The 22,114-nt window shown below is 31.7% G+C and overlaps 1 protein-coding gene across 1 annotated transcript in view; it reads left to right on the top strand.

Moving 5' to 3' along the window:
* The window catches only part of LOC145938094 (4-vinylanisole receptor-like), a 53,297-nt gene extending 33,274 nt beyond the window's left edge, over window positions 1–20,023 (top strand). The window contains exons 2-5 of the mRNA XM_083041476.1: window positions 17,060–17,679; window positions 17,744–17,848; window positions 18,299–18,457; window positions 19,941–20,023. Of these exons, the coding sequence (XP_082897602.1) occupies window positions 17,060–17,679; window positions 17,744–17,848; window positions 18,299–18,457; window positions 19,941–20,006 (950 nt within the window). The 3' untranslated portion in view covers window positions 20,007–20,023. The remainder of the gene's footprint in view (window positions 1–17,059; window positions 17,680–17,743; window positions 17,849–18,298; window positions 18,458–19,940) is intronic.
* Window positions 20,024–22,114: the final 2,091 nt, after the last annotated feature.

The raw sequence follows: 22,114 nt of genomic DNA, 5'->3' as shown, positions 1-22,114 counted from the left end.
TGGTACCAAGCAGACAACAGCGTACAAACTTTTTCATTTGCTATACATAAATTAAGGATGCGTCGCACAGGTTCCGCGTCAAAAAAGTATCGATTTATAATATTTTAAGACGAGCCAAAAATTCATCGATTATACATTTTAATACTACATTGATTACAGAATCTTTTGGTACCAAGCAGACAACAGCGTACAAACTTTTTCATTTGCTATACATAAATTATGTATGCGTCGCATAGGGTCCGCGTCAAAAAAGTATGAATTTCTAATATTTTAAGACGAGCCAAAAATTCATCGATTATACATTTTAATAGTACATTTATTACAGAATCTTTTGGTACCTTGCAGACACCAGCGTACAAATTTTTTAATACGATAAACATAAAATAAGTATGCGTCGCACAGGGTCTGCGTCAAAAAAGTATGGATTTCTAATATTTTAAGACGAGCCCAAAATTCATCGATTATACATTTTAATAGTACATTGATTACAGAATCTTTTGGTTCCATGCAGACACCAGCGTACAAATTTTTTAATACGATAAACATAAAATAAGTATGCGTCGCACAGGGTCTGCGTCAAAAAAGTATGGATTTCTAATATTTTAAGACGAGCCAAAAATTCATCGATTATACATTTTAATAGTACATTGATTACAGAATCTTTTGGTTCCATGCAGACACCAGCGTACAAATTTTTTAATACGATAAACATAATATAAATATGCGTCGCGCAGGGTCCGCGTCAAAAAAGTATGAATTTCTAATATTTTAAGACGAGCCAAAAATTCATCGATTATACATTTTAATACTACATTGATTACAGAATCTTTTGGTACCAAGCAGACAACAGCGTACAAACTTTTTCATTTGCTATACATAAATTAAGGATGCGTCGCGCAGGGTCCGCGTCAAAAAAGTATCGATTTATAATATTTTAAGACGAGCCAAAAATTCATCGATTATACATTTTAATACTACATTGATTACAGAATCTTTTGGTACCAAGCAGACAACAGCGTACAAACTTTTTCATTTGCTATACATAAATTATGTATGCGTCGCATAGGGTCCGCGTCAAAAAAGTATGAATTTCTAATATTTTAAGACGAGCCAAAAATTCATCGATTATACATTTTAATAGTACATTTATTACAGAATCTTTTGGTACCATGCAGACACCAGCGTACAAATTTTTTAATACGATAAACATAAAATAAGTATGCGTCGCACAGGGTCCGCGTCAAAAAAGTATGGATTTCTAATATTTTAAGACGAGCCAAAAATTCATCGATTATACATTTTAATAGTACATTGATTACAGAATCTTTTGGTTCCATGCAGACACCAGCGTACAAATTTTTTAATACGATAAACATAAAATAAATATGCGTCGCGCAGGGTCCGCGTCAAAAAAGTATGAATTTCTAATATTTTAAGACGAGCCAAAAATTCATCGATTATACATTTTAATAGTACATTTATTACAGAATCTTTTGGTACCATGCAGACACCAGCGTACAAATTTTTTATTACGATAAACATAAAATAAATATGCGTCGCACAGGGTCCGCGTCAAAAAAGTATGGATTTCTAATATTTTAAGACGAGCCAAAAATTCATCGATTATACATTTTAATAGTACATTGATTACAGAATCTTTTGGTACCATGCAGACACCAGCGTACAAATTTTTTAATACGATAAACATAAAATAAGGATGCGTCGCACAGGGTCCGCGTCAAAAAAGTATGAATTTCTAATATTTTAAGACGAGCCAAAAATTCATCGATTATACATTTTAATAGTACATTGATTACAGAATCTTTTGGTACCAAGCAGACAACAGCGTACAAACTTTTTCATTTGCTATACATAAATTATGTATGCGTCGCATAGGGTCCGCGTCAAAAAAGTATGAATTTCTAATATTTTAAGACGAGCCAAAAATTCATCGATTATACATTTTAATAGTACATTTATTACAGAATCTTTTGGTACCATGCAGACACCAGCGTACAAATTTTTTAATACGATAAACATAAAATAAGTATGCGTCGCACAGGGTCCGCGTCAAAAAAGTATGGATTTCTAATATTTTAAGACGAGCCAAAAATTCATCGATTATACATTTTAATAGTACATTGATTACAGAATCTTTTGGTTCCATGCAGACACCAGCGTACAAATTTTTTAATACGATAAACATAAAATAAATATGCTTCGCACAGGGTCCGCGTCAAAAAAGTATGGATTTCTAATATTTTAAGACGAGCCAAAAATTCATCGATTATACATTTTAATAGTACATTTATTACAGAATCTTTTGGTACCTTGCAGACACCAGCGTACAAATTTTTTAATACGATAAACATAAAATAAGTATGCGTCGCACAGGGTCTGCGTCAAAAAAGTATGGATTTCTAATATTTTAAGACGAGCCCAAAATTCATCGATTATACATTTTAATAGTACATTGATTACAGAATCTTTTGGTTCCATGCAGACACCAGCGTACAAATTTTTTAATACGATAAACATAAAATAAGTATGCGTCGCACAGGGTCTGCGTCAAAAAAGTATGGATTTCTAATATTTTAAGACGAGCCAAAAATTCATCGATTATACATTTTAATAGTACATTGATTACAGAATCTTTTGGTTCCATGCAGACACCAGCGTACAAATTTTTTAATACGATAAACATAATATAAATATGCGTCGCGCAGGGTCCGCGTCAAAAAAGTATGAATTTCTAATATTTTAAGACGAGCCAAAAATTCATCGATTATACATTTTAATACTACATTGATTACAGAATCTTTTGGTACCAAGCAGACAACAGCGTACAAACTTTTTCATTTGCTATACATAAATTAAGGATGCGTCGCGCAGGGTCCGCGTCAAAAAAGTATCGATTTATAATATTTTAAGACGAGCCAAAAATTCATCGATTATACATTTTAATACTACATTGATTACAGAATCTTTTGGTACCAAGCAGACAACAGCGTACAAACTTTTTCATTTGCTATACATAAATTATGTATGCGTCGCATAGGGTCCGCGTCAAAAAAGTATGAATTTCTAATATTTTAAGACGAGCCAAAAATTCATCGATTATACATTTTAATAGTACATTTATTATAGAATCATTTGGTACCAAACAGACACCAGCGTACAAATTTTTTAACTTGAAATACATAAAGTAATGTTGCGTCGCATAGGGTCAGCGGTAAAAAAGTATCGATTTCTAATATTTTAAGACGAGCCAAAAATTCATCGATTATACATTTTAATAGTACATTTATTACAGAATCTTTTGGTACCATGCAGACACCAGCGTACAAATTTTTTAATACGATAAACATAAAATAAATATGCGTCGCACAGGGTCCGCGTCAAAAAAGTATGGATTTCTAATATTTTAAGACGAGCCAAAAATTCATCGATTATACATTTTAATAGTACATTGATTACAGAATCTTTTGGTACCATGCAGACACCAGCGTACAAATTTTTTAATACGATAAACATAAAATAAATATGCGTCGCGCAGGGTCCGCGTCAAAAAAGTATGAATTTCTAATATTTCAAGACGAGCCAAAAATTCATCGATTATACATTTTAATAGTACATTTATTACAGAATCTTTTGGTACCATGCAGACACCAGCGTACAAATTTTTTAATACGATAAACATAAAATAAGTATGCGTCGCACAGGGTTCGCGTCAAAAAAGTATGGATTTCTAATATTTTAAGACGAGCCAAAAATTCATCGGTTATACATTTTAATAGTACATTGATTACAGAATCTTTTGGTACCAAGCAGACAACAGCGTACAAACTTTTTCATTTGCTATACATAAATTAAGGATGCGTCGCGCAGGGTCCGCGTCAAAAAAGTATCGATTTATAATATTTTAAGACGAGCCAAAAATTCATCGATTATACATTTTAATACTACATTGATTACAGAATCTTTTGTTTCCATGCAGACACCAGCGTACAAATTTTTTAATACGATAAACATAAAATAAATATGCGTCGCGCAGGGTCCGCGTCAAAAAAGTATGAATTTCTAATTTTTTAAGACGAGCCAAAAATTCATCGATTATACATTTTAATAGTACATTTATTACAGAATCTTTTGGTACCATGCAGACACCATCGTACAAATTTTTTATTACGATAAACATAAAATAAATATGCGTCGCACAGGGTCCGCGTCAAAAAAGTATGGATTTCTAATATTTTAAGACGAGCCAAAAATTCATCGATTATACATTTTAATAGTACATTGATTACAGAATCTTTTGGTACCAAGCAGACAACAGCGTACAAACTTTTTCATTTGCTATACATAAATTAAGGATGCGTCGCGCAGGGTCCGCGTCAAAAAAGTATCGATTTATAATATTTTAAGACGAGCCAAAAATTCATCGATTATACATTTTAATACTACATTGATTACAGAATCTTTTGGTACCAAGCAGACAACAGCGTACAAACTTTTTCATTTGCTTTACATAAATTATGTATGCGTCGCATAGGGTCCGTGTCAAAAAAGTATGAATTTCTAATATTTTAAGACGAGCCAAAAATTCATCGATTATACATTTTAATAGTACATTTATTACAGAATCTTTTGGTACCATGCAGACACCAGCGTACAAATTTTTTAATACGATAAACATAAAATAAGTATGCGTCACACAGGGTCCGCGTCAAAAAAGTATCGATTTCTAATATTTTAAGACGAGCCAAAAATTCATCGATTATACATTTTAATAGTACATTGATTACAGAATCTTTTGGTTCCATGCAGACACCAGCGTACAAATTTTTTAATACGATAAACATTAAATAAATATGCGTCGCACAGGGTCCGCGTCAAAAAAGTATGGATTTCTAATATTTTAAGACGAGCCAAAAATTCATCGATTATACATTTTAATAGTACATTTATTACAGAATCTTTTGGTACCATGCAGACACCAGCGTACAAATTTTTTAATACGATAAACATAAAATAAGTATGCGTCACACAGGGTCCGCGTCAAAAAAGTATCGATTTCTAATATTTTAAGACGAGCCAAAAATTCATCGATTATACATTTTAATAGTACATTGATTACAGAATCTTTTGGTACCAAGCAGACAACAGCGTACAAACTTTTTCATTTGCTATACATAAATTAAGGATGCGTCGCGCAGGGTCCGCGTCAAATAAGTATCGATTTATAATATTTTAAGACGAGCCAAAAATTCATCGATTATACATTTTAATACTACATTGATTACAGAATCTTTTGGTACCAAGCAGACAACAGCGTACAAACTTTTTCATTTGCTATACATAAATTATGTATGCGTTGCATAGGGTCCGCGTCAAAAAAGTATGAATTTCTAATATTTTAAGACGAGCCAAAAATTCATCGATTATACATTTTAATAGTACATTGATTACAGAATCTTTTGGTACCATGCAGACACCAGCGTACAAATTTTTTAATACGATAAACATAAAATAAATATGCGTCGCGCAGGGTCCGCGTCAAAAAAGTATGAATTTCTAATATTTCAAGACGAGCCAAAAATTCATCGATTATACATTTTAATAGTACATTTATTACAGAATCTTTTGGTACCATGCAGACACCAGCGTACAAATTTTTTAATACGATAAACATAAAATAAGTATGCGTCGCACAGGGTTCGCGTCAAAAAAGTATGGATTTCTAATATTTTAAGACGAGCCAAAAATTCATCTGTTATACATTTTAATAGTACATTGATTACAGAATCTTTTGGTACCAAGCAGACAACAGCGTACAAACTTTTTCATTTGCTATACATAAATTAAGGATGCTTCGCGCAGGGTCCGCGTCAAAAAAGTATCGATTTATAATATTTTAAGACGAGCCAAAAATTCATCGATTATACATTTTAATACTACATTGATTACAGAATCTTTTGTTTCCATGCAGACACCAGCGTACAAATTTTTTAATACGATAAACATAAAATAAATATGCGTCGCGCAGGGTCCGCGTCAAAAAAGTATGAATTTCTAATATTTTAAGACGAGCCAAAAATTCATCGATTATACATTTTAATAGTACATTTATTACAGAATCTTTTGGTACCATGCAGACACCATCGTACAAATTTTTTATTACGATAAACATAAAATAAATATGCGTCGCACAGGGTCCGCGTCAAAAAAGTATGGATTTCTAATATTTTAAGACGAGCCAAAAATTCATCGATTATACATTTTAATAGTACATTGATTACAGAATCTTTTGGTACCAAGCAGACAACAGCGTACAAACTTTTTCATTTGCTATACATAAATTAAGGATGCGTCGCGCAGGGTCCGCGTCAAAAAAGTATCGATTTATAATATTTTAAGACGAGCCAAAAATTCATCGATTATACATTTTAATACTACATTGATTACAGAATCTTTTTGTACCAAGCAGACAACAGCGTACAAACTTTTTCATTTGCTTTACATAAATTATGTATGCGTCGCATAGGGTCCGTGTCAAAAAAGTATGAATTTCTAATATTTTAAGACGAGCCAAAAATTCATCGATTATACATTTTAATAGTACATTTATTACAGAATCTTTTGGTACCATGCAGACACCAGCGTACAAATTTTTTAATACGATAAACATAAAATAAGTATGCGTCACACAGGGTCCGCGTCAAAAAAGTATCGATTTCTAATATTTTAAGACGAGCCAAAAATTCATCGATTATACATTTTAATAGTACATTGATTACAGAATCTTTTGGTTCCATGCAGACACCAGCGTACAAATTTTTTAATACGATAAACATTAAATAAATATGCGTCGCACAGGGTCCGCGTCAAAAAAGTATGGATTTCTAATATTTTAAGACGAGCCAAAAATTCATCGATTATACATTTTAATAGTACATTTATTACAGAATCTTTTGGTACCATGCAGACACCAGCGTACAAATTTTTTAATACGATAAACATAAAATAAGTATGCGTCACACAGGGTCCGCGTCAAAAAAGTATCGATTTCTAATATTTTAAGACGAGCCAAAAATTCATCGATTATACATTTTAATAGTACATTGATTACAGAATCTTTTGGTACCAAGCAGACAACAGCGTACAAACTTTTTCATTTGCTATACATAAATTAAGGATGCGTCGCGCAGGGTCCGCGTCAAAAAAGTATCGATTTATAATATTTTAAGACGAGCCAAAAATTCATCGATTATACATTTTAATACTACATTGATTACAGAATCTTTTGGTACCAAGCAGACAACAGCGTACAAACTTTTTCATTTGCTATACATAAATTATGTATGCGTTGCATAGGGTCCGCGTCAAAAAAGTATGAATTTCTAATATTTTAAGACGAGCCAAAAATTCATCGATTATACATTTTAATAGTACATTTATTACAGAATCTTTTGGTACCATGCAGACATCAGCGTACAAATTTTTTATTACGATAAACATAAAATAAATATGCGTCGCACAGGGTCCGCGTCAAAAAAGTATGGATTTCTAATATTTTAAGACAAGCCAAAAATTCATCGATTATACATTTTAATACATTGATTACAGAATCTTTTGGTACCAAGCAGACAACAGCGTACAAACTTTTTCATTTGCTACAAATAAATTAAGGATGAGTCGTATGGGGTCGGCGGCATAAATGTATTAATTTCTAATATTTTCAGACGAGCCAAAAATTCATCGATTATACATTTTAATAGTACATTGATTACAGAATCTTTTGGTACCAAGCAGACAACAGCGTACAAACTTTTTCATTTGCTATACATAAATTAAGGATGCGTCGCACAGGTTCCGCGTCAAAAAAGTATCGATTTATAATATTTTAAGACGAGCCAAAAATTCATCGATTATACATTTTAATACTACATTGATTACAGAATATTTTGGTACCAAGCAGACAACAGCGTACAAACTTTTTCATTTGCTATACATAAATTATGTATGCGTCGCATAGGGTCCGCGTCAAAAAAGTATGAATTTCTAATATTTTAAGACGAGCCAAAAATTCATCGATTATACATTTTAATAGTACATTTATTACAGAATCTTTTGGTACCTTGCAGACACCAGCGTACAAATTTTTTAATACGATAAACATAAAATAAGTATGCGTCGCACAGGGTCTGCGTCAAAAAAGTATGGATTTCTAATATTTTAAGACGAGCCCAAAATTCATCGATTATACATTTTAATAGTACATTGATTACAGAATCTTTTGGTTCCATGCAGACACCAGCGTACAAATTTTTTAATACGATAAACATAAAATAAGTATGCGTCGCACAGGGTCTGCGTCAAAAAAGTATGGATTTCTAATATTTTAAGACGAGCCAAAAATTCATCGATTATACATTTTAATAGTACATTGATTACAGAATCTTTTGGTTCCATGCAGACACCAGCGTACAAATTTTTTAATACGATAAACATAATATAAATATGCGTCGCGCAGGGTCCGCGTCAAAAAAGTATGGATTTCTAATATTTTAAGACGAGCCAAAAATTCATCGATTATACATTTTAATAGTACATTTATTACAGAATCTTTTGGTACCATGCAGACACCAGCGTACAAATTTTTTAATACGATAAACATAAAATAAGTATGCGTCACACAGGGTCCGCGTCAAAAAAGTATCGATTTCTAATATTTTAAGACGAGCCAAAAATTCATCGATTATACATTTTAATAGTACATTGATTACAGAATCTTTTGGTACCAAGCAGACAACAGCGTACAAACTTTTTCATTTGCTATACATAAATTAAGGATGCGTCGCGCAGGGTCCGCGTCAATAAAGTATCGATTTATAATATTTTAAGACGAGCCAAAAATTCATCGATTATACATTTTAATACTACATTGATTACAGAATCTTTTGGTACCAAGCAGACAACAGCTTACAAACTTTTTCATTTGCTATACATAAATTATGTATGCGTCGCATAGGGTCCGCGTCAAAAAAGTATGAATTTCTAATATTTTAAGACGAGCCAAAAATTCATCGATTATACATTTTAATAGTACATTGATTACAGAATCTTTTGGTACCAAGCAGACAACAGCGTACAAACTTTTTCATTTGCTATACATAAATTAAGGATGCGTCGCGCAGGGTCCGCGTCAAAAAAGTATCGATTTATAATATTTTAAGACGAGCCAAAAATTCATCGATTATACATTTTAATACTACATTGATTACAGAATCTTTTGGTACCAAGCAGACAACAGCGTACAAACTTTTTCATTTGCTATACATAAATTATGTATGCGTTGCATAGGGTCCGCGTCAAAAAAGTATGAATTTCTAATATTTTAAGACGAGCCAAAAATTCATCGATTATACATTTTAATAGTACATTTATTACAGAATCTTTTGGTACCATGCAGACACCAGCGTACAAATTTTTTATTACGATAAACATAAAATAAATATGCGTCGCACAGGGTCCGCGTCAAAAAAGTATGGATTTCTAATATTTTAAGACAAGCCAAAAATTCATCGATTATACATTTTAATAGTACATTGATTACAGAATCTTTTGGTACCAAGCAGACAACAGCGTACAAACTTTTTCATTTGCTACAAATAAATTAAGGATGAGTCGTATAGGGTCGGCGGCATAAATGTATTAATTTCTAATATTTTCAGACGAGCCAAAAATTCATCGATTATACATTTTAATAGTACATTGATTACAGAATCTTTTGGTACCAAGCAGACAACAGCGTACAAACTTTTTCATTTGCTATACATAAATTAAGGATGCGTCGCACAGGTTCCGCGTCAAAAAAGTATCGATTTATAATATTTTAAGACGAGCCAAAAATTCATCGATTATACATTTTAATACTACATTGATTACAGAATCTTTTGGTACCAAGCAGACAACAGCGTACAAACTTTTTCATTTGCTATACATAAATTATGTATGCGTCGCATAGGGTCCGCGTCAAAAAAGTATGAATTTCTAATATTTTAAGACGAGCCAAAAATTCATCGATTATACATTTTAATAGTACATTTATTACAGAATCTTTTGGTACCTTGCAGACACCAGCGTACAAATTTTTTAATACGATAAACATAAAATAAGTATGCGTCGCACAGGGTCTGCGTCAAAAAAGTATGGATTTCTAATATTTTAAGACGAGCCCAAAATTCATCGATTATACATTTTAATAGTACATTGATTACAGAATCTTTTGGTTCCATGCAGACACCAGCGTACAAATTTTTTAATACGATAAACATAAAATAAGTATGCGTCGCACAGGGTCTGCGTCAAAAAAGTATGGATTTCTAATATTTTAAGACGAGCCAAAAATTCATCGATTATACATTTTAATAGTACATTGATTACAGAATCTTTTGGTTCCATGCAGACACCAGCGTACAAATTTTTTAATACGATAAACATAATATAAATATGCGTCGCGCAGGGTCCGCGTCAAAAAAGTATGAATTTCTAATATTTTAAGACGAGCCAAAAATTCATCGATTATACATTTTAATACTACATTGATTACAGAATCTTTTGGTACCAAGCAGACAACAGCGTACAAACTTTTTCATTTGCTATACATAAATTAAGGATGCGTCGCGCAGGGTCCGCGTCAAAAAAGTATCGATTTATAATATTTTAAGACGAGCCAAAAATTCATCGATTATACATTTTAATACTACATTGATTACAGAATCTTTTGGTACCAAGCAGACAACAGCGTACAAACTTTTTCATTTGCTATACATAAATTATGTATGCGTCGCATAGGGTCCGCGTCAAAAAAGTATGAATTTCTAATATTTTAAGACGAGCCAAAAATTCATCGATTATACATTTTAATAGTACATTTATTACAGAATCTTTTGGTACAATGCAGACACCAGCGTACAAATTTTTTAATACGATAAACATAAAATAAGTATGCGTCGCACAGGGTCCGCGTCAAAAAAGTATGGATTTCTAATATTTTAAGACGAGCCAAAAATTCATCGATTATACATTTTAATAGTACATTGATTACAGAATCTTTTGGTTCCATGCAGACACCAGCGTACAAATTTTTTAATACGATAAACATAAAATAAATATGCGTCGCGCAGGGTCCGCGTCAAAAAAGTATGAATTTCTAATATTTTAAGACGAGCCAAAAATTCATCGATTATACATTTTAATAGTACATTTATTACAGAATCTTTTGGTACCATGCAGACACCAGCGTACAAATTTTTTATTACGATAAACATAAAATAAATATGCGTCGCACAGGGTCCGCGTCAAAAAAGTATGGATTTCTAATATTTTAAGACGAGCCAAAAATTCATCGATTATACATTTTAATAGTACATTGATTACAGAATCTTTTGGTACCATGCAGACACCAGCGTACAAATTTTTTAATACGATAAACATAAAATAAGGATGCGTCGCACAGGGTCCGCGTCAAAAAAGTATGAATTTCTAATATTTTAAGACGAGCCAAAAATTCATCGATTATACATTTTAATAGTACATTGATTACAGAATCTTTTGGTACCAAGCAGACAACAGCGTACAAACTTTTTCATTTGCTATACATAAATTATGTATGCGTCGCATAGGGTCCGCGTCAAAAAAGTATGAATTTCTAATATTTTAAGACGAGCCAAAAATTCATCGATTATACATTTTAATAGTACATTTATTACAGAATCTTTTGGTACCATGCAGACACCAGCGTACAAATTTTTTAATACGATAAACATAAAATAAGTATGCGTCGCACAGGGTCCGCGTCAAAAAAGTATGGATTTCTAATATTTTAAGACGAGCCAAAAATTCATCGATTATACATTTTAATAGTACATTGATTACAGAATCTTTTGGTTCCATGCAGACACCAGCGTACAAATTTTTTAATACGATAAACATAAAATAAATATGCGTCGCGCAGGGTCCGCGTCAAAAAAGTATGAATTTCTAATATTTTAAGACGAGCCAAAAATTCATCGATTATACATTTTAATAGTACATTTATTACAGAATCTTTTGGTACCATGCAGACACCAGCGTACAAATTTTTTATTACGATAAACATAAAATAAATATGCGTCGCACAGGGTCCGCGTCAAAAAAGTATGGATTTCTAATATTTTAAGACGAGCCAAAAATTCATCGATTATACATTTTAATAGTACATTGATTACAGAATCTTTTGGTACCATGCAGACACCAGCGTACAAATTTTTTAATACGATAAACATAAAATAAGGATGCGTCGCACAGGGTCCGCGTCAAAAAAGTATGAATTTCTAATATTTTAAGACGAGCCAAAAATTCATCGATTATACATTTTAATAGTACATTGATTACAGAATCTTTTGGTACCAAGCAGACAACAGCGTACAAACTTTTTCATTTGCTATACATAAATTATGTATGCGTCGCATAGGGTCCGCGTCAAAAAAGTATGAATTTCTAATATTTTAAGACGAGCCAAAAATTCATCGATTATACATTTTAATAGTACATTTATTACAGAATCTTTTGGTACCATGCAGACACCAGCGTACAAATTTTTTAATACGATAAACATAAAATAAGTATGCGTCGCACAGGGTCCGCGTCAAAAAAGTATGGATTTCTAATATTTTAAGACGAGCCAAAAATTCATCGATTATACATTTTAATAGTACATTGATTACAGAATCTTTTGGTTCCATGCAGACACCAGCGTACAAATTTTTTAATACGATAAACATAAAATAAATATGCGTCGCACAGGGTCCGCGTCAAAAAAGTATGGATTTCTAATATTTTAAGACGAGCCAAAAATTCATCGATTATACATTTTAATAGTACATTGATTACAGAATCTTTTGGTACCAAGCAGACAACAGCGTACAAACTTTTTCATTTGCTATACATAAATTAAGGCTGCGTCGCGCAGGGTCCGCGTCAAAAAAGTATCGATTTATAATATTTCAAGACGAGCCAAAAATTCATCGATTATACATTTTAATACTACATTGATTACAGAATCTTTTGGTACCAAGCAGACAACAGCGTACAAACTTTTTCATTCGCTATACATAAATTAAGGATGCGTCGCGCAGGGTCCGCGTCAAAAAAGTATCGATTTATAATATTTTAAGACGAGCCAAAAATTCATCGATTATACATTTTAATACTACATTGATTACAGAATCTTTTGGTACCAAGCAGACAACAGCGTACAAACTTTTTCATTTGCTATACATAAATTATGTATGCGTCGCATAGGGTCCGCGTCAAAAAAGTATGAATTTCTAATATTTTAAGACGAGCCAAAAATTCATCGATTATACATTTCAATAGTACATTTATTACAGAATCTTTTGGTACCATGCAGACACCAGCGTACAAATTTTTTAATACGATAAACATAAAATAAGTATGCTTCGCACAGGGTCCGCGTCAAAAAAGTATGGATTTCTAATATTCTAAGACGAGCCAAAAATTCATCGATTATACATTTTAATAGTACATTGATTACAGAATCTTTTGGTACCATGCAGACACCAGCGTACAAATTTTTTAATACGATAAACATAAAATAAGGATGCGTCGCACAGGGTCCGCGTCAAAAAAGTATGAATTTCTAATATTTTAAGACGAGCCAAAAATACATCGATTATACATTTTAATACTACATTGATTACAGAATCATTTGGTACCAAACAGGCACCAGCGTACAAATTTTTTAACTTGATATACATAAAATAACATTGCGTCGCATAGGGTCAGCGGCATAAATGTATTAATTTCTAATATTTTAAGATAAGCCAAAAATTCATCGATTATACATTTTAATAGTACATTGATTACAGTATCTTTTGGTACCAAGCAGACAACAGCGTATAAACTTTTTCATTTGCTATACATAAATTAAAGATGCGTCGCATAGGGTCAGCGGCATAAATGTATCAATTTCTAATATTTTAAGACGAGCCAAAAATTCATCGATTATACATTTTAATAGTACATTGATTACAAAATCTTTTGGTACCATGCAGACACCAGCGTACAAATTTTTTAATACGATAAACATAAAATAAAAATGGGTCGTACTGGGTCCAGGTCAAAAAAGTATCGATTTCTAATATTTTAAGAAGAGCCAAAATTTCATCGATTATACATTTTAATAGTACATTGATTACAGAATCATTTGGTGCCAAACAGACACCAGCGTACAAATGTTTTAACTTTATATACATAGAATAAGATTGCGTCGCATATGGCCAACTGTAAAAAAGTATCGATTTCTAATATTTTAAGGCGAACCAAAAATTCATCGTATATATATTTCAATAGTGTATTGTTTGCAGATTATCTTTGTACCATAAGCATACCAGCGTACTACCTTTTTGGTTTAATATACGTTATATAAATCTGCGCCGTATGGGATTTGCGGCTTAAAAATTTTAATTTTCTATATTTCAAAACGTGCAAAAAATTAATCTTATATACATTTTAACAGTACATTGTCTGCACATTATTACGAATTATGAGTGACTGCATGCATATATCGCGGTAATATATGTCGAAACTCATTTCTACTGCGTATTCGGAATTCGAATTATATCAAGATTATCGAAAAGTGTCGGACGAAATATATTTGTGACTCTAATTAAGAAAATAATTTTTGTTTTAAAAATTATATCTACGAAACCTTAATTGTAAATTTGTATTCATGTCTCACTTCTATTCTTAACTTAATAAATATACTACTTCTTAATTAAATAAATATATTAGAAAATATTAATATAGTAAGGTAATTAAATTTTAAAATAGTAATATGTTATTAAAATTAAAATAGCAATATATTGTAAATAATATGTTGTAATATCTTATCCTCGATTAATATTTTTGTTACAGTAATCAGCTAATTAAAACGTTTATTTGCTAATTAATTTTTAAAATAAGAATATGTTATAACATTTAAAATAATATGTTTTAAATAATGTAATATATAATTCCTTAAACTCGATTAATATTTATAACAGCTATCAGTTGATTTCTGTCAAAAAATATTAATCGAGTTTAAGGAATTATATATTATTTTAATTTTTATAACATATTTTTATTTTAAAATTTAATTGGCAATGTAATGCTTTAATCATCTGATTTCTGTAAAAAAATATTAATGAAGTTTAAACAAACTTTATATAAATACATCATACTTTTTTTAATAAAATCGAGGAATGGCATAACGCGCGCGTGTGTTATTCTAGTCTTTTTCTAAAAAAGACATATTAAGTCGATTCTCGCAAGTATTGTTGCCTCTTTTCCGCAAAAATATTAATCAAAATTTAAAGTATTATAACATATTATTTAAAACATGTCATTATTTTATTTAATTTTATTTTGGACTAACTGTCAAACTGCTAACTGCTAACCCTCACGATGACAGCCTCTTCATGCTACAAATATAACACATAAGGCGAATGTCAAAAATATTAATCAAGTTTAAAGTATTATAACATATTATTTAAAACATATTATTATTTTATTTTATTTTATTTTGGACTAACTGTCAAACTGCTAACTGCTAACCCTCGTGATGACAGCCTTTCGATGCTACGAATATAACACACAACGCGAATCGACAGAGAGCCAATCAGCATCGCGGAAAAGCGACAACAATGTCAATAACATGCCTTTTTTAGAAAGGGGATTATATATAGGCTTGAAATATGGAAACTAAACAAAAACTTTGGAGCAAAAAAATAAGAAATATTAGTGGTTAAATCGAAATAATTTTATGTTAAAATCTGACTTGGACGAAGAGCAATTAATATTATTCATTCGGCGTCACATAAATATCAATAATGAATCTATTGAATCCCTATCAGAAAAAGAAAACTACACTATATTTAAAAAAAAAATTCCTGGAAAACTGTCTTTTATCGTACAAAAACGTCTTTTGATTGTTTCATGAAAAGGTATTCTTCCTCAAGAATAAAATGCCAAAAAAACAGTATTCTTAAAATAAAATGTTCCAAATAAAATGTTCATCTTTATTTAACTTTAAATGCAAATTGTTTTACAGATTTCTATATGTAAAATTATATTATATGTATATACAAATATTATATATCATTGTGACTGCAAAGTTACAGTAATTTTTTTTTATAACATGTTTGAAAATTATATAATAAATTAATTATTAGTTTATATTCGAAAGTTAATATTTGTTAGTTTTACATTATATAATTGTTCTTTAAATACGAAAAAAATTGGATTATATAGAGGGTTAAATTATTGTCTAAAAAAGATGCGAAATGGCGTATAAATGGCTTTGAATGACGTGTCATAAATGTATATTCTATGTTAAGTAAACACGGTGTGACAGGACAGCGCGTAATTTCGTGCTTTAATGAGATCCGCGCGTCGAAAGGAACAGTGTGAAAGGGCCATCTTTCAAAGCTCGTCTCCGTTCTCCGTTAATTCAGAACCACTTGAATAATTTTTCCTCTGTCAGTCCTTGTCGCGACGTATCCCCTTGACACGCGATTAAAGATCTACACGCAGAAAATTACTTGACGGTTTGCATAATCACTTGATATATACATCGCTTGATATATACATCTGTAGTGACACGTGACATTTCTTTGAAACTGTATATCATGTTTCGCTAATTCTAATATCGCATCGCAGAAAATACACACTAGCAATATTGACGATGACTAAGATTGTACTTTTCCCTCTTCAATCCCCATCTTCTCGTCCGGTTGTTGTACTCGGTCTAAAATGTCAGTATTTTCGAGAAATGCATTTAATTAAAATTAATTAATAATTTTAAAAATTAATAATTTAAAAATGAGTAATAATAAATATACTACACAAATATATAACATAAATATAATAATTTATTTTTTATATATTTGTTGTTAATTACGCGATTAACTGATATTTATTTTTTTGTTTAAAAAAATTTTTTGACTTATTTAAGTTGGCGGCGAGGACGAAATTCTTAACAAGTACCTGCTGCTCTGCCGCGTAACATTTTACGGGTTCAGCATGTTGGCTTTTTTCCTCGCTATCGCCTTGCTCTTTTTCGTGCCTGTGGAGAACGGCGAACTTCCGATCAGGGCACGGTACCCTTTCGACACGACCAAGTACCCGTGGCACGCAATCGGCTTCTTCGTCGAGGCCTGCACAATCTCCGTCGGTCTGACGGCCATCATCGGGATAGACAGTCTACTCACTAATCTTTGCAATCTGTTTCTCGTGCAACTCGGGATCTTGAGCGAGCATTTCAAGAGTTGTAGCAGCAATTGTCGACTAGACGCACCGTCAAATGGAGACGATTTGAACACCATTGGTGGGAACGCTCGTTACAAGATGTTCTCTTCCACTGCTGAAAAAAGGAACTGCGAAAAAGATAATTATGAGCCAAACGAGATTCGCCGCAGTGGCAGCTTCGTCAAGCAATTCAGGAGATCTGTCCGCAATCATCAACGTCTGCTCGCTATAATAGACGACTTCAACAAGGTCTTCAGCGCCAGCATGTTCGTTCAGATGCTCTCGAGCACTTCGATGATTTGCCTAACCGGCTTCCAAGCCGCTTTGGTAAGTTGTGATAAGTCGTGACGCGGTCAGATCGTGATCAGAGATCTCGCTTTGTTTCGACCAGGTCACAGGCCAGAGTTCCAACATCTATAAGTTTTTGATATACTTGGCGGCTGCCGTCTCGCAGCTCTTCTACATCTGTTGGATAGGAAACGAAGTGATGTACCAGGTGCGATTATATATATATATATATATATATATATATATATATATATTTCTCCCATAATATGTAAAAGCTTTTTTTATTAATATACTGTACTTTTTCATTAATTATATTTATGCTACTTTGAATTATAAAATTTATAAATTTACTTATAACACGATGTATTTTAATGTCGTTAATTTAAGTGGTCGGAATATTTTACTTAAATTAACGATCAAAATGTTTTACATGTAACATTTACTTTCATGTTTATATCCAATATGTATAATGTGATTAAGGAGAAGTTAGAAAGTTAATTTGATATAAATTACATTTTAATATATGTATGCATCTATATATATATATGCGATTTCTTCGAGAAATTGCAACGTGTAATTAACATAATACGTTATTAATTTCGGAATTATAATATATATAATTAACTTTCTCATCGCACTGAATTAATGACCTTTGCAGAGTGCGTCGCTGACACAAAGTCAGTGGCTCTCGGGATGGACTGATGAACTCTCTACCAAGACCGGACGTCTGATAAATTTATCCATGATATTCTCGAAAAGGACATTAAATCTGAAAGCAGGTTTCTGTTACGTCTTATCTATGGAAACATTTATCACAGTGAGTTTATGTTAAGAAGATGCAATGATGACCTTTAGACCGGTATATCATGTGATACGATGAAGAAGTATAAGATCATGATAATTAAACGAGATTAAAATTATCTTATCATAAATGTTCAACGAGTAAAACTTAATTTAGAGATTAAAATAGATTTTTCTTTTATACGATCGCGTAGACTTTCAAATTGCGAGTGAAACTTACAAGGAAACCTCGTGAACTCGAAAATTCTAATTTTGATAAAACTTTATGCATGCACGTATGGGAAGGATAAATAAATGGATTACAAATTTTTTTGCAACAAAAAAAATGATTTCTAAAAGATGAAACTGGGCTTTAAATGTAGAGCGGTTTTTTGCTTTTCTCGATAATCTCAAATAATATCGAAAAATATTAGAGATATCAAAAAATATTTTATGTAAAAGTTTCATGGTAAAAATTTTCTATTTAACCACATTAAAAAATTTGTGAAAAAATAATTATTGAACATTTTTTTTAATCGTTAAAAAAATTTTTTTTTAATTTTATTAATGTGGTCAAATAGAAATGTTTTTACCATGAAACTTTTGTATACTTTTTTATACATTTTTTGATATCTCAAATACTTTTTGAGATATATCGAAAAAAGTAAAAACTCTACATATGAAGGGTGGTTTTCACCTCTTAGAATCGTTTTTGGGCCGCAATTAAAAATTTCTAAATTCCTCTATTTATCCCTTCTATACATATATGTAAAGTTTTATCAAAATTAGATTTTTTGAATTCGCGAAGTTTCCTTGTTAACTTCGAACTTACTTAGAGATATTAGTTAGAGATATTGATGAAAATAAAATGTGATTTAGGAGTTCGAGATAACTTACATACTCCACCGAGACATTAATGATTCTGAATTATTATATCGATGTATTATCGTGCAAGCGCGATATTCTTTTCTCTTTGAGAGTTGATTTCGCTTTTCCTCACCCGCGGCGAATCGATGCCAATATTTATAAGAACATCGGGACGAAAAAGCTGAAACGCCTCACGAGCGATCGCTATGAATAGTATTCCATAAAAATCTAGGAAGAACAAAAAGAACATAACGTACATCTATCTCGCTTAAAGAGAAACGAGCCATGTCTCCGCCCATCCATCGTGAACAACCATGTATTAAATCGATGGTGGTGCGATTGTCTGATGCAATAAAGTGCCTATAGACTATAGACAACGTCAGTATAAAGTATTATATAAAGTTTTAATGCTCGAGCACTATGGGGGTTCGTGTACAACGTAATCATCTATACATATTATATATAAGGATTATCCGCAATAATTTATCATCGATTATATAATAATAATCGGTCAATTTGAAGAATGAAGTAATCATGAAGGCTACATAAACACCTCATTAGACTTCTTATATCGCGTTTCTTTCGCCGATCGTGCGATTTTGTCGATATTTGCACGAAAGATCAATCAATAATTCATCGAAAATTGTTTACAGATTCTACGGGGCTCGTATTCCTTCTTCGCTCTGCTGAGCACCATGCAGTCGGAAGGCGATCAGTGAATCCGACAACCTCTCGGCTCTAGTTATCGCGTAGCTCAACGTCTGAGGTCTAACGTAAGTGCATTGGAGCGACACGTGCATTAACATGTGCATCGCCGATCCGGAACAAAGTGAGTTTACCATTATTGTTATGAAGCTATATAAGTACAAAGTATATTGCATATTTTGTTCGAGCTTCGTCAAACGAAGTTGTTGGAATATGGAAGAAAAAATTGATGTAACTACAAGTTGTAAATATTTAGGATTAGAAATTTTATATATAATTATTTAGAAACCGTTACATTAATATACGTAGTCTCACGATAAATTATGTGGAAAATTATTTTAATTATTAATATTAATATTATTTTGTGATTGATATATTTTCAATTTTAGATATTAAAATAATATCAGTATCGACACTCATTGTCAGAGACAAAATAATATTCCTCTTTGTATAATGAAAAAAGAATATATAGTATATATTATGGGTACAAGAAGAAAAATGATTGAATTTTTCGGAACTTATTATTTTTTTCGTGACTTATCAGTTAGAGCAAATCGATGAATGTTGGTTGCACAAAATTCACGGAGCATATCTTGATCCGTCGACTGCTCAGTGTTAGAATCATTATAAGACCAAGTCCATGGAACAGGTTGGCGACAGTTTTTATGATTATGAATCAGCCGAAAACAGGATCCTATTCTCTTTTTCTTTTTCTCTCGAGTCGCGGCAGTAAAGTTGCAACAGCGACGAATTACAATCATAGTTGTCGGATCTGACTGCTACAATCTTAGCATGAAAGATCAGATTGATAGTGAGATCAAGATCTATACAGCTCGATTTGTATATGGAGAACGGTCGTCAAGCACATCTTGTGCACGTGCATAGGTGAATGTACAGGAAGTGATCGCTTTCATATTTTTATAATTATCTTGCAAACTTACAAGTATGTATTATTGAGATTTTCAAACGATTCAAAGTCTTTATCTATTATTTTCCGTAAAACTCGCACTTTAGACAATCTATTCACGATTAAATCTAAGATAAAATTCTATAATATATAATTTAAAATTTTATAACTTTACAATTTTATGCTTTATAATTTTATAGTCTTATAATTTTATAATTTATAATTTTATAAATCACATGTTTTAATGTATATATGTATTATGATAGATATTTTGTATATCTGTATAAAAAATTTAGTTTTTCAAATATATATTTTCTATATTATATGATATATGTAAAATTACAAGTAGAATTTTGTTTTAAATTTTGTCGCAAATTATAAATTATCTAAAGTAGACTTTAAAGGAAAGGAAAACGCTTCGAATCGAATGAATCGCATATTGAGATATTTTGTGTTAATTATATTAATAATCATTGAAAAGATAATTTGTATAATTATACAATTTTAATCGATAATTTTAATTCGATTTAATCGATAGAGTAAACTCTGTTAGAGTAAACTCTGTTCTTTATTTAATTCTCTTTTCTATTTTTATCAGACACTTTCCAATCACTGATTGCGACAAAGTTAGAATTTCAAAAGTCCTTATAATCGAACACACAATTTCGTATAATTCATGTCATGACACGCGATCACGGGTAAAAAAAAATTGGCTTTTCTATCGCGATTCCGTTAGCCAATTTATTGCACAGCGTTTTTTCTAAAATGGACCACGCATCTTCTCAATCGTTCATCAATACTTCGCAAGTGTGTCGCTGAATATTAATAAACAGCGAAAGGGATAGTTCGTCGAACGAAATTCCGCGATAATCTCACGTTCGATATTATCGCGTGATGTACGCTTTGCCGATTAGATTCTTAATTAACTTCATTAAACCCACTTCGTGCGCGCGCAATTAATCGTCGATTTTGACGCGCTTAATTAAGTATTCGTAGTATGGTAGTATCGGCGTCGCAGCGTCGAGATTCATCGATAAACACGGAAATCGTGCAGATCCCCGTAGATAGGACCGCCTTATTCTCGGCTTGCAAATAAGGTATATGCAGACACTATCGAACGGAAGGATCGACACGACGATCGCAAAGCATGAGGCTGGCGAAATCCCGAAAATCCAGTTGCGATCTCTACGACCTCGACTTGCGATTCACGGTCAT

The sequence above is a fragment of the Prenolepis imparis genome, unplaced genomic scaffold (assembly GCF_030444845.1).
Source record: "Prenolepis imparis isolate NDT839.2.m4 unplaced genomic scaffold, iyPreImpa1.0 SCAF_7, whole genome shotgun sequence".
Classification (NCBI taxonomy): domain Eukaryota; kingdom Metazoa; phylum Arthropoda; class Insecta; order Hymenoptera; family Formicidae; genus Prenolepis; species Prenolepis imparis.
Note: the sequence above shows the minus strand (reverse complement) of the source record. Positions and strands in the feature narration are given on the sequence as shown.